Source organism: Myxocyprinus asiaticus, chromosome 48 (assembly GCF_019703515.2).
Source record: "Myxocyprinus asiaticus isolate MX2 ecotype Aquarium Trade chromosome 48, UBuf_Myxa_2, whole genome shotgun sequence".
Classification (NCBI taxonomy): Eukaryota; Metazoa; Chordata; class Actinopteri; order Cypriniformes; family Catostomidae; genus Myxocyprinus; species Myxocyprinus asiaticus.
The window spans coordinates 5,836,945-5,852,322 of record NC_059391.1 but is presented as its reverse complement, the minus strand read 5'-3'; the positions used below and the strand labels follow the sequence as shown (position 1 = coordinate 5,852,322).

Sequence of the window (15,378 nt, the reverse complement as noted above, 5' to 3'; positions counted from 1 at the left end):
TATCAAAGGTTTACTTATTTGAATACATGCTGTCATGTGGGAGTTTCTCTGTTGGAAATAAAGTACCAAAATCATCTTGACCCCTTTTTAAATTTCTGCAGGACCAAGGAAGGGTTAAAAGAAATGCTGACCAGTCACCAGTGTTGGGTGTAATGCATTAATAAGTAATTAATTACTGTAATTAAATTACTTTTTCATTTGGCCAGTTCATGAATAATTTATTTGATTTTATATGATTTATTTGAAAGAATTAAAAGAACAATTTCATGTCTATCCTTATATTTTTCATCTGGTTGAGGTTGATAAGGGTTTTAGAAAGTAATTAGTAAAAAGCAATGCAGTTACATTTCAGACAGAGTCATTAGTACAGTAATCTAACTACACTGTAGAAGATGCATTTAGTAGTTAGTAATTAATTACTTTTTTAGTGTAACTTACCCAACACTGCCAGTCACAACATTTAACAATGTACAGTTTCCTTTATAGAATAAAATGTATTAATTTTAACCTAAAATCTTAATCTATAACTACTGATTTCAGGTCAGGTAAAATAAATTTTACAAATGATGAGTGAAGCCTCCATAAAGAAGAGACCTATCTCAGCTCGCTCGATTGTGACTGAATTGAGTGGATCCGGTATATTAAACCCAACACCTGCTGACTCTGAGGAATCTGAACCAATGATGGTTGAACTGTGTCTTTCTCAAGAGAAGTTGGTAGGATTTCAATGTTGAGATTAAACATTAAGTGTCCTTTGAATTGGGTGATATACATGTAAAAATTTACCAATATGATCTTCAAAATTAAGAGCAAGAGTGCAAAGTTTTCTTGCTTAGGTTTGATTGTTTTTCAGAAAATCCTGTCTGGCTCTGACAGTCTACAGGAAGTGACCTCACTGGAAATGTGTGTTGACACTCGACAAGACACTCTGGGCAACTTTGGTGAGATTGAAACAAATGCTTTCATGTCCAGATGCAATTATATATATATATATATCTATCTATCTATCTATCTATATATATATATATATATATATATATATATATATATATATATATATATATATATATATATATATATATATATATATATATATACATATACATATATATATATATATATATATATATATATATATATATATATATATATATATATATACAGTTGAAGTCAGAAGTTTACATACACCTTAGCCAAATACATTTAAACTCAGTTTTTCACAATTCCTGACATTTAATTGTACAAAACATTCCCTGCCTTAGGTCAGTTAGGATCACTACTTTATTTTAAGAGAGAATGATTTATTTCAGCTTTTATTTCTTTAATCACATTCCCAGTAGGTCAGAAGTTTACATACACTTTGTTAGTATTTGTAAGCACTGCCTTTAAATTGTTTAACTTTGGTCAAACTTTTTGGGTAGCCTTCCACAAGCTTCTCACAATAAGTTGCTGGAATTTTGGCCCATTCCTCCAGACAGAACTGGTGTAACTGAGTCAGGTTTGTAGGCATCCTTGCTCGCACACGCTTTTTCAGTTCTGCCACAAATTTTCTATCAGACTGAGGTCAGGGCTTTGTGATGACCACTCCAATACCTTGACTTTGTTGTCCTTAAGCCATTTTGCCACAACTTTGGAGGTATGCTTGGGGTCATTGTCCATTTGGAAGACCCACTTGAGACCGAGCTTTAACTTCCTGGCTGATGTCTTGAGATGTTGTTTCAAAATATCCACATCATTTTCCTTCCTCATGATGCCATCTATTTTGTGAAATGCACCAGTCCCTCCTACATGATGCTGCCACCCCCGTGCTTCACGGTTGGGATGGTGTTCTTTTGCTTGCAAGCCTCACCCTTTTTCCTCCAAACATGACAATGGTCATTATGGCCAAACAGTTAATTTTTTGTTTCATCAGACCAGAGGACATTTCTGAAAAAAGTAAGATCTTTGTCCACATGTATACTTGCAAACTGTAGTCTGGATTCTTTATGGTGATTTTGAAGCTGTGGCTTGTTCCTTGCTGAGCAGCCTTTCAGGTTATGTCGATATAGGACTCGTTTCACTGTGGATATAGATACTTGTCTACCTGTTTCCTCCAGCATCTTCACAAGGTCCTTTGCAGTTGTTCTGGGATTGATTTGCACTTTTCGCACCAAACTAAGTTCAAACTACGACAGAATGCATCTCCTTCCTGAGCAGTATGATGGCTGCATGGTCCCATGGTGTTTATACTTGTGTACTATTGTTTGTACAGATGAACGTTGTACCTTCAGGCATTTGTTAATTGCTCCCAAGGATGAACCAGGCTTGTGGAGGTCCACAATTTTCTTTCTGAGGTCTTGGCTGATTTCTTTTGATTTTCCCATGATGTCAAGCAAACAGGCACTGAGTTTGAAGGTAGGCCTTAAAATACATCCACAGGTACACCTCCAATTCAGTACACATCCTATCAGAAGCTAATTGGCTAATTGCCTAAAGGCTTGACATAATTTTCTTGAATTTTTCAAGCTGCTTAAAGGCACAGTTAACTTAGTGTATGTAAACTTCTGACCCACTGGAATTGTAATATAGTCAATTAAAAGTGAAACAATCTGTCTGTAAACAATTGTTGGAAAAATTACTTGTGTCATGCACAAAGTAGATGTCCTGACTCCTAAACGACTTGCCAAAACTATAGTTTGCTAATATGAAATCTGTTGAGTGGTTAAAAAAAGAGTTTTAATGACTTAAACCTAAGTGTATGTAAACTTCTGACTTCAACTGCATATATATATATATATATATATATACACACTACCGGTCAAAAGTTTTGAAACACTTACTCATTCTTTATTATAATTTTTTTTTTCTTCACATTTTAGAATAATAGTAAAGTCATCAAAACTATGGAATAACAGAAATGGAACTATGGGAATTATGTTGACTAAACAAAATCCAAAATAAATCAAAACTGTGTTATATTTTAGCATCTTCAAAGTAGTCACCCTTTGCATAGAATTTGCAGACATGTACTCTTGACATTTTCTCAACCAACTTCTTGAGGTATCACCCTGGGATGCTTTTTAAACAGTATTGAAGGAGTTCCCATCTATGTTGGGCACTTATTGGCTGCTTTTCTTTATTATTTGGTCCAAGTCATCAATTTCAAAAACTTTTTTTTTTTTAATTAAATTTTAGTTTTATAATGAAATAAATTAATATGGTGGCACAATTATATTTTTGTCTGCAAAACTAATTTCAAACATTTAAGCATACGCCTTCAGATCAAAAGATTTTTAAGATCATGAGAAACATTTCAGTCAAGTGTTTCAAAACTTTTGACCGGTAGTCTATATGGGGGGAAATAATAAAAAAAAAAAAAAATATTAAAAAATCGTAATGGTCCTATATAGTTCATTTTTATGCAGAACATAATTTTTTTTTTTTAAAGCAAAAATGAATGTGTTTGTGTTTTAAAAAGCAAAAATCTGGGTTACAGTGTGCACTTACAATAGAAGTGAATGGGGTCAATCTGTAAACATTAAAAAACACATTGTTTCAAAAATATAGCCAAAAGAAATAAACAATATGTGTGTTAACATGATTTTAGTGTGATAAAATAAAACCATATCTGTGTCAAGTTATATCCAATATTACAACTTTGTTGTCATGGCAATGTAACACCAGGAAACCCTGTAATCTGTTAAATGCTGTAACGCTGGCAAATCCCTGATTTTATCACACTAAAATCATGTTAACACATTTAATGTGTTCAACTGGTGGAAATGGTGTTTCAGTACTTTTGAATGGTGTGTATTTTAGCATTTATCAACAGGCGCTGTTTACTTCCATTGTGCCTCATTGAAACCACAGTTTTTGCTTTTTTTTAAATAAACGAGGGACGAGTCAAAATTATTTTTGGTGATAATCAACACTATTACACAAATGCTGTCGACTGAGATCTGCTTGAACTCAGAACATTCCTTTCATTATGTCACTCATCTTAAAAGATACATTAAAGCGCTCTTAACTTGAGCATGTTCCATGATGAGTAAAAAAATACCCCTTTTTTATATTTTTGTCTGGTATACTTTCTTCAAAGCGCCCCATCTGGTCTTCTTTAATACACCCTGCATCCATCCTGTGTCAAAGGACACCTTGAAAGCCAAGGTTGTGTAATAAGTACTGAGACAAAGCAGAGCTGCATGGTTTCAGGAGTAACTTACATATGTTTAGAGAATGTGATTTCAAGTGACTGGGTGTGTTTGGACATATCGCACTGATAGAGCAAGAATGGGGACATCTGTGACAGCTGAGGAGCATTTCCGTTGTTTTTTTGTTTTTTTTTCTCTTGTCTCACAGGTGTCTACTTGCCTAAGCTTGCACAGCTGAAAATGAACAACAGTTTGATCTTATCTCTTCGGTGAGACTCTTCATTTCCCTATAAAAATTACTTTGTTACATCTATAAAGGAACAGTTTTGTCATAATTTACTCACCTTCATGTTGTTCCAAACCCACATGACCTTCTTTCTTTTGTGGAATTCAAAAGGAGATGTTTTGTAGAAAGTACTGGCTGCTTTTTATCCAACCTGGACTTATAGAATTACATTACTACCAAAATTTGTGCAAAATTATTTTTGTGTGGCTTGTTTGTAAGTATCACGGCAGTTTTCTGGTGAAATGAACACTAGAGGCGCTACAACAAGAAATCAGAAAATGTCTGGTATAGTAACGTGATTCTGTGAGACCTGGTTTGAACTATTCCTGAAGTCTAAAGTATATTAGCTTCTTATAAAATTGTACTTTATGTCAATGGCCGTCTCATAACTCTTAAGGCCAAGGGAGGAAATGGGCAATTGACTGTATATGTTGGATTCGCAGTGTAATTAATACAGATGTCTTGAAACTCCTCTGCAATTCTCCAAAAGTAGGAACGATTACAAACAGTGTTACTTAGTGAGCTCGAAGCTCGCAGGGGACTTGAAAGATGTGAAAACATTTCCTGCTTTAGGATGCTGAGTTGCTGGAGAAAGTAGGATCCAAGGCACGGATAGGGGAAATAAATCAGGGAATGCTGCTGTAGAAGATGAGGGAAATGATTGCTTATTGTTCAGTGTTTCCTCAGGGACCTCGGAACCAGCCTTTCCCACCTGCAGGTCTTATGGCTGGCTCGTTGCGGTCTGACCGACCTGGAGGGAATTGCTTCTTTTGTGTCCTTAAAGGTATCAAACAAAGATTAGAAGCGAACAGTTAAAAGGCTAAAAGAACAGTTCACAACAAAAGTGAAAATTCAGTTTTACTCGGAAATACATAAAATGGGTTGTAATGCTGACTTGCTGTCTTATAGCAGGGAAATATAATATGTCATCCTTATTTTTTATAAACTTTGGTATAAAAGTTAAAGGGGCACTTAATAAATGTATCACTGACTTCATTAAAAATAATTGTGTTTTATACAGGAACTGTATGTACCATACAACAACATATCAGATCTGAGCCCACTTGGTATTCTGGAACATCTAGAGCTACTGGATCTGGAGGGGAACAATATAGATGATCTGTCCCAACTGTGGTATTTGGGCCATTTTGCAAAGCTCAGAACCCTTTCCCTGGAGGGAAACCCAGTGTGCACCAGCCGCAGTCCAGGGACATCAGAGGTAAAGGAAGATGAGTTATTCCGATTCTAATTAGTCACTGAGCTACTTTCTAATGTGTTATCCCACTGTTCTCTCTGTAGTTGGTAAATCATTGATTCAGTTCACAAAAAAAGCCATCAGTGACATAAAAGACTGTGCTACCGACATGAATGATACTTCAAATCATGTGGCTTGTTAAGGAGAGGTGTGGTAGTGCTATTACAATATTCACCTAGTGGACAATTAAACATGCTTTAAAAACCCATAGACTTACTGTATACTAAAGGAGGGTCCCGAGCCATACCTAGAGACCAGAATATCACAGAGAGTTGGATTGAACTCTTTTTATTGGGTCAGTAAGCAACCACCCAGAACACCCTATCAACCACCTAGCAATTTCCTAGCAACCACCTAGCAATGCCCCAGCTACCACCCAGAATATCTTAGCAACCACCCAGAACATTTTAGCAACCACTTAGCAATGCCCCAGCAACCACCCAAAACACCCTAGCAACCACAGAGAAATGCCCCAGCAACCACCTAGCAATGCCCCAGCAACCACCCAGAACTGGCTAGTAACCACCAAGGAATGCCCTAGCAACCACCTTGCAACACCCTAGCAACCGCTAAGAACACTCTAGCAATCACCTAGCAATGCCACCCAGAACATCCTAGCAACGCATAGCAATGGTCTGGAAACATTCCACAACACCCTAGCATCACAGTGGAGAGTTTTGTATGAACTAACATCCTAGCAACGCCTCAGCAACCACCCAGATCACCCTTGCAACCACCTAGCAATGCCCCAGCATTTACTCAGAACATCCTACCAACACTATGGAAAACCACCCACAACACCCTAGCATCACGGTGGAAAGTTTTGCATGAGCAAACACCACACTCTATGCTGTCAACACATCAAGATTAGTGTGGTTGCTTGTTCCTTTTTTAACATGACATCATGTCCAATACCACTAACTGCATGATGTATGACATTGATTTGAATGATTGTATGACACTGATTATTGAAAATTCATGGTAAAACAACAGCAGATTAGGGGCAAGAGAGATGTATGTTTCTGCTTGATAAGGCTAAGTGTTTCTCTGTGGTTCAATGTTCTGTGCTGAACTCACTCTCTGTAGACCAGACTAATGGCCCTTGCAGATAATGACGGCTCCACAGGCCATCAAATTGCTATTACTTATATTTCAACTGCTTGATCTAATGCTGCCCTGCCCCATCCATTACAGATATTGCACATTAATATGCATGACATTAGAGATCTGAGATGGAAAAGTGAAAAGATAAATGAAAATGTTGGTGCTAGTGTATTTCTGCATTGTGGTTCTTGCCCCTTTTACATTTAGGCAGAACAGAATGTATTTTAAGCTAGTTTATTTAAGAAATGTTTGGGAGACTTTTGTCAAGGTGCTGCAGGAAATATATTACAGTATGACACATAAATGATTTTAAGTTCAGTCATGAAACTACATGGTGCAAGCTGGTCCTTTGACATGTGATCAACTTGAGTAATCTCTCTGTGTCTAACATTTAAATTGCCTCAGTTGTTTGCAGGTAAGCCGGTTTACTGCAGCTTGTTCCTACAGTTTTCTCACAGAAACCCTCCTCCTCCCCAGCACCACAGGACTAGTGCTGCTCACGGATTGTATGCTTGTCTACTTATGCAGCAGCAGCATGTCTGACTATAATACTTTAAAACTTTCTCAGAGAGTTGTCATGGCTGTACTGTATATTAAACATCAGATACTCTATGACGTTTATCATATTTTATGTAAATATGAATATGAAAAGAATATGAAAGCAGCTTTTCTGCTTTCAGTGTGGACAGACAAAAATATATGTCGATGGAAACTTAACGCGTTGCACCTTGTTTGGACATGGTGTAAGACAGTGATGTCTAAGAGTTGTATATGCAAGCATATTGGTGCATATTTGCCCTTTGATAAAAACAATAATCCTAATGATTTTGGCCTTTGCATATTTTATTAAAACCCCATGCTATGCACACCATATAAGTGGGTTGAAGACAGTGTTCCTCACACTCAGTTCATTTTCTCTAACTGGTTTCTGCTGCCCTGTAAATCAATTTGTTTTCAGTCAGCACCAGGAACTGGGGCAAGCCTGCGGTGAATGAATAAACTGCTTAGAATATGCATGAAGTAGTAAATTAAGGATGCCCTCATTTCTCTGTCGTTGACTTATTCTATTTACCTCTTCACTGTGAATTGGGTGTTTGTATGGCCTTTCACAGCAACAAGTATTGTATGAAAATCAATCTGGTTATCTTTCACTTATCATGTCTTTTTGTTGGCATTTCAGACATGCTTTTAAAATTTGAGGATGATTTGAGGTCTGATCTCAGATTTGATTTGGTGTATTTGTTGAACAGGTAGACTACAGCTACAGGTCTGCAGTCTGTGAGTTTATTCCTCAGCTAAGATATCTGGATGATATACCTGCTGATAAGGACAAACCTCAAAGCTGTAGAACTCCACTGGAGGACTGGACTCTTCTCAAAGAATCAATTAAAGACTGCTCCATTAATAACAGCCTGGAACAGACAGATACAGGTAAACACAACCAATATCTGCCAGGACCGTTTTGTCCAATTTGAATCATCCCTTTAACGCTATCCATCCGCATCCCCATTTGTTTCAATGGCAGTTTCTCAGCTTGCGCCGTAGTTTCGCAACCTGCTTGCTGCTATTTTTGCTCATGTGTGCTCAGTTCTGGTCATGGAATTTTCTAAACTATAAGTGTATTCAGGAGCAGTTGGTTAAAGGATGTTTTACTCAATCAGAGGAGAGATCTATCAGTGTACGTGGCATCAGACCCAGTTCTGCCTGGCTCCTGAGTCTGAGATCATCCTCCAGCAGTCTCTCCAGTCGCTCTGGCAGTGCCAGACCTCTCACTTCCTGCACTGGTTCAAGACCAGGCTCGACTGACTCCAAACTAGCCATCCTGGAACATGAAGCCAGTGATCTAACAAATGGTAAGACTCTTACTTTGAAAGAAGAAAGAAAAAGGGGCCATTCACACCGAACACGTCCTTGCGCTAAAAAAGCAAGATGCATCCCCTTTTTCTCCCCAGTTTGGCATGCCCAATTCCCAATGCGCTCTAAGTACTCGTGGTGGTGTAGTGACTCACCTAAATCCGGGTGGGGAAGGACGAATCTCAGTTTCCTCCACGTCTGAGACCGTCAATCTGCGCATCTTATCACTTGGCTTGTTGAGCGCGTTACCATAGAGACATAGCGCGTGTGGAGGCTTCACGCTATTCTCTGCGGCATCCATGCACAACTCACCAGGCACCCACCGAGAGTGAACCACATTATAGTGACCATGAGGAGGTTACCCCATGTGACTCTACCCTCCCTAGCAACTGGGCCAATTTGGTTGCTTAGGAGACATGGCTGGAGTCACTCAGCACGCCCTGGATTCGAACTCGTGACTCCAGGGGTGGTAGTCAGCATCAATACACACTGAGCTTCCCAGGCCGCCCAACAAAATTCTTTTTAACTTAACACGGCATCGAAAAAGTATGGCGTTCCTGCGTGAGGTGCTGAAAAAACTGAAAGATATGGCATAATGGTTAAAGATTTTTAACATTCGGTTAACTGCGAGGATTTATGAACGGTTAATGGTTTTTTCCTCTGGAGTCGGAACACGGGAATAAAGATGTTTATTGTAATGGAATTTTCTCAAACAATACTCAAAACAGCAGCAAATAAAGTGCATAGTGAGCTATGAGTCTAAATAGCACAATACATACATCTTAAAATGATAAAATCTCACATTAAATTCAAACTACCTGTACAGCAGGGCTATTCAACTTCATCGACAAATGGGCCAGATGGAAAAAAATCTTCGGGGCACGCGGGCCAAGCCAGGATATTTTGTTATCGAAAAGCTTCAATCTACAGATATTGTGTTATAGCATGCCTATAATATGTGTTTACTTGTAAATAAAACATCTGTGTTTTATAGTTTTAATAAAAAAATAAAAAAATAAAAACATTTATCATTAGAAATATTTCCACCTAGCAGGAAATTCTGGGGAAAAAAATACAGGTAACTTAAGACAAAAAAATTGCTTTCAAAATTGGTCCATTACAGAAATAGTAAATCAGACTGATTAAAAACTTTTCACTTTTCAAATTTCTTGACCAAATTAATGAATAGAACTTTTCTGTTGCTCCGAACTCACGCTTGTCAATCATCCATGGTTTAAAAACATCAAGACAGGGCACGACGTCTGTTTAGTGCAAGTTTGCATAGGAAATCAATTGAAAAACATCGTGAACAGACATAAAACACATTCGATGTAAACAGCCCCCTAGACAACTGACAACCTCACGCGGGCCACTGAAAATTCAAATGGGCCGGATTTGGCCCACGGGCCACCAGTTGAATAGGCCTGCTGTACAGTATATGTGCTCTGCACGGACAGGTCCACACATCCATGTGGCAACAAATGCAAATATTATCATGTGCATAGAGTCACACTGCTGCAATTAAATAACCTCTTCGGGGTGCTTTGATTTTAAAATGGTGTAAAATCAAATGACATTAAACTTGTCTAATTATTGTACTAAATATGCACATCAGAGCAAAAGGGGAAAAAACACTCTTACCATTTATCAAGCGCTGAAACGTTGCTCTGTGAAAAACAAACTGGAATCATGTTTAATGGTGTAGCAGTCACTTAAAATCTACTCTTCTACAGAACACAGCACAATGAATGAAACACAACGCAGGTGTTTCGAGATGCGTTTATAAAAATTTAAGTATTTTTAACTTTACTCGGTGTCTAAAAAATGTGGCAAACCTGCAAGAGGCACTGAAAGAAAAAAGTGAGATTCAGCCAGCGCAGCAGTCAAAGACACCCATCCAGCGTGTGTCAGTATCACTAATCCATTGAAAAAAAGCGCAGATGCACACAAAAGCATGTTTGAACAGCCCCTAACTCACCCTATACTTGAAAAACTGAACCAAACCCGCACGGAAAGATGGTTTGTTGGAACTTGTCGAGATTGGGTCGGGTTGCAAACCTGTTTTGCACGTGTAGAATAACCGAACAGTGATTTTGATATACAACTAGTGCCGCGACAAACGGTTAACCAAATGTCGACTATCTGTGCAAGAGTTTATGTTTCTATTTGTGCCACACATCACCACCTCAAGACCAGCGAACAACCACCTCAAGGGCAGCGAACGGTAATTTGTTAGAAAGAAGTCATTGCAGCTGAACAGCTTGTCTTCTGACCTGACAATTGACCTCCCAATGTTTCACAGTAATTTGTGAAGGGTAATGTTTCTACAGGTGTCGGCAGTTTTCTCTGTGGGAATCCTCTACAGGCTGCTCGCGCACGAAGACAGAAATTAAAGGTGAATCCAAGAATCAGATATTTAGCAAAGACCTTAAAGGAAAAGTTCACCCAAAAATGAAAATTCTGTCATAATTTACATTCCAAATCATATGACTTTCTTTATACTGTGGAGATAAAATATTAAAATATCATAAGCATGTTCATGAGCACAATATGAGAAACATGTTCACAATGGCTCACAGGTTCATGTGAGAATTTGCATTGTCTAACGCTTGAATGAGCGCAAATTAGATTTGTGAGCTACAGGGGGGAAGATCTCCAGCAAACAGCCACTTCAGTATTGGTCTGTTCCTCTGTTCGTCAAACAAAGCTATTATATGGATTCGAAAGACTTGGAAAATAGTGCACAAGTTGAATGGACTACTTTTGTGGTACTTTCATTGAGCTTTATTGTCCATTTTGGAGTGTGACAGCCTTTAGCCTGTTCGGTCTGACGCGAACGCTAGGCATCTGCGTACAGGACACGTGACGCAAATTTCGTCATCAGCAGAATGCTCGAGCACAGAATGCGTGTGGCTCGGTATTTCTAATGGCCCAAACATACTTCACGCAAGTACACAAATGCAGACGCAAGCGCTTCGCCAACGCATGGTCAATGTGTGGTCCCGTTGTACATACATTACTTGCACTCTTGCGTTGCTCTGACGGTTACAAACCTTGGACCACAAGGGGGCGAAAGAGTTTTTTAGGCGCCATGAAACCGGTGGAGTCAACATGTCGACATTTGAGGAGTGTGATTTTGTATTTGATGAAAAGATGACAGAAGAATGTTTGTATAATCTAACTTGTTCGGCAAGACTCTCCTCAAATTGCTGCTCCGCCATGAGAGTTGTTGATTGAAAAAAGAAAATCCGCTGTTGCGCCCCTTGCGGCAACGCTGAGAATACAGCGCATACTTGCGTTCGGTTATGAATTGCACTCTGATGCATTTCACAACACAACAACGCGTGAAATCGAGCTTGCGTAGCAAGTCTGCGTTCACATACTTACGTAGAGTATGTTTGGGCCTTAACCGCATGTACTCTGCATGCACAGCGTGCGTATACGCCTGTATATGTGCACTAAATAGTGTGTCCACAAGGTGGCAACACTCACAGTTAAGCATTTGCTGTCACAAAGAAGTGCCAGAAGAAACTGTAATCGCTGGTAAACAACAGGAGACGAAGGTGGAAACAACAACATTGGATGTGCACATAAAGCACACGTGTGTGAGGACAGTAGAGACCTGCATTTGTTAACTCCAGTCTGAAGGAATATTAAGACATCTTTATGGGTCTAAAATCCTGAAGAAAATTACTCCAGTATATCACAACAGCCTGTGTATTCGTGCATAGTCAAATGAAGCATACTTTGAAAAGCTGAGCGTTCGACTGTACGCAGACACTAAATGTTTTTGTAAAAACCGATGTATACTTTGGGCTTTAGTCCCCATTCACTCTCATTTTAAGCTTTTATGGGGTAAACTATTCCTTTAAAGTTAACAAATTAAAGGGTTCTAGTCAAAGTTGTTTTGTTTTATTGTTATGTTTATACCTGTTTTTCAACCAATCAATTTCTTTCTCTCACTCTGTCTAGCTCCAAAACTCCCGTTCTCAAACCCGACCCAGCACAAGGCTTAGTAGTTATATTCCTGAACACATGTATGACCACGAAGAGTCGAGCAGTCAAGACCGCAGTGTGGTTTTTGCTGAACTCAGAAGCTGGAGAATAGAGCATGATAAGTACTGAACCGTCTTCCACCAACACTCAAGCACACTTTTTTCCCAGACACTAACGTGCGCTTTGATGGAAACTGTGTTTGTCTCTTGACTTTTGCCAGACGTCTGTTGTCTATTGAGAAGGACCGGCAGCCACAGGTAATGAAAATCCTCCACAGCGATGATGATGATGATGAAGGCAGCTACAATCATAGTTTTGGTAGTGATGACAACACTAGAGGGGAGGAAGAGGAACAAGAAAGGACTGACAGAGATACAACCTCTCCTGATTCGTCCTTTCAATCTACCTCACCAGGCACGTCATGTTATTTTTCTCATTCACACAGTTTGGGTTGTGCGAAACAAACCTTAACAGGTTGTGTCTCCAAATTAAAGCTGATGTAATTTCTGCGACACCAAGCACCAATCAAACGGAACTGCAAAAATAAGCAATGTTTTGAAAGCAGCTTTCTCAATATGCCCCCTGTCTGCCGTTGGTCAAACAGTCAGATAGTCCCGCCTCCAACTCACGGCACTGGTTGAGTAATGTTGTTGGGGCAGGTCTAAGTATGTCACTCCAAACAAACACATGAATTGTCATAGTGCCACACAGAGACAGTGTTTACAGTTTTCGAGAAAATTAACCTATGAATCGCTATAGTTGTCTCAGCATGTTAAGCTGGGGTATAAGAAAGTATTTTAACACCGAAAAAGTTACATACTTCAGCCTTAACTGTAGAAATAGTACAAAATCCTTTTGTAACTCGCACACTGAGCATTTTGTACCGAGATATGTAGGATTTGATCGTATCATGTGTCTCTTTCAGATCAGTACCATCAGATGTCAGAGTCCCCAGAGATATTCGGACTATCCTCTTCATCAGACAGCACTATGTCTCCCTCACCCCCTCCGAACGCCGTAGCGCCCCCTTGTGGTCGGAGGGTAGCACCAATCCGTGCAAGGAGACTCAGACCTCATAATAACACTGAAATCTATATGCCAAGGCCATCAGATGAAACCCATGTGACTGATTCACGACCCATACAGACAAACTTGGGACCCCAGAGTACCATGATTGTAAAATTTCAGCTTGTGTCTCCTCAAATCCTCCACAAACCACAAAGACCATCCACTAGTTCTGTAGTCACCCCTCATAGAGCTCAATGGTATGTTCCCATCATGTATTTAAAGGATTAGTTAACCCAAAATGAATATTCTGTCATTTATTCACCTTATTCCAAACACTTTTGACTTTTGACAAATATATATTCTCCCATTTAGGTCAGAGGCTACTGTGAATCATCGACAATCACACAACCAACATACACCAATCATACTTTCTAACACATCTACAAAACTTTTACCCACACGTCCACAAACAGCCAGAGCTGCATTGCAGAGGCTGCCAGACCGAGCCAGACTGCCTGCTCGAAGAAATGCCCACATGGAATGATGGATTGTGGGTCTGACTGGGTCATTTATATCATCACTGCTGCAACTTGAGAGGCTTTTAGCAGTCGTTAGAGTTCTTGTGAAGTTAAGGAGTCTTTGTCGAAAAGTAATTAAGTTCTCTTGAATCCAATGTCCATATGGAATGTATTGAGATGTTGGAATTATCTAGGTTCCTCTTTTATTTTTGGATGCTGCATAATACATTTGGTCTATTTTATAAAGTCAGTTTTTTTTTTTCTACAGAATCTTTGTACTTTAAAGATCATTTTAAGCCAACAAAAATTCAGTAAAAGTTATAAGAGAAGGCAACTAACATGCCCATGGTATTCTTTTATTCAACATCAATAAAATGATGTTTTTTTTTAGTTCACTTAATTAATCCTGGGGTTTGACTAATGACACATTTTTAAGTACTCTTATTTCTTGTTGTCTCAATGAAAGGAAAGTTCTGGGTTAAATACATGATTACAACAAAAAATTATTTAGACTTGTCCAGGGGTCAGTCCATAAATTAAAACACTCTGGTTCAAAAGTGTAGGCACAAGACATAAACATTTAACGTGTTAACATAATTTTGTTGTGATAAAATAGGAGATTTACACCGACGTTACGGTGTCATAACAACGAAGTTGTAATATTGGATATAAATGTACAAAGATATGGTTAGTATGCGCATTTATTACACTAAAACACTCTTTTGACAACTTTGAAACAGTCACGCTATATTTATCAAGTTAACATTTACGTTGATGGGTCGTTAGAGGGCGCCATCTCCGTTTTGATATACAGTATGCTTGTTTTTTTTTTCTCCTCAGATAAAGACACACACACACACACACACACACACACACACACACACATTCCATGTTTAATTGACATATTTATCAAGTTAGAGGGACTTTGTCATATTATATGATCTTCTACACATGATATGTGGACATAAAAATGGAGAAATATTGCATAGCTATGCTATGAGCGTCCCATTAACATTTTTATTTGAGGTGATGTTGATGTAAAATGACTCCTATGCTCTCCATATTTTGATGATGTATAGTGGCGAAGCATCCCCCTGTCATGTTTTTAACATGCTTCGTCTTGCAGGTACAATGTGTGCAGACGCAGGTGTTAGACTGTTATTCCACCACGTCTCTGAAGTATGCACAGATGACAACTCAGATAACGCCGTCTTGTGCTGCAAAACA

At 38.8% G+C, this 15,378-nt stretch overlaps 1 protein-coding gene across 1 annotated transcript; it reads left to right on the top strand.

Moving 5' to 3' along the window:
- Positions 1–566: 566 nt before the first annotated feature.
- LOC127437309 (leucine-rich repeat-containing protein 56-like) lies at positions 567–14,565 on the top strand. Its single transcript, XM_051692158.1, has 12 exons — positions 567–716; positions 854–941; positions 4,339–4,399; positions 5,104–5,200; positions 5,438–5,645; positions 8,024–8,206; positions 8,437–8,628; positions 10,960–11,024; positions 12,602–12,747; positions 12,846–13,039; positions 13,551–13,890; positions 14,006–14,565. Exons 1-12 carry the CDS (start codon positions 567–569, stop codon positions 14,175–14,177), a joined length of 1,896 nt encoding a protein of 631 aa, XP_051548118.1. The 3' UTR covers positions 14,178–14,565.
- Positions 14,566–15,378: the final 813 nt, after the last annotated feature.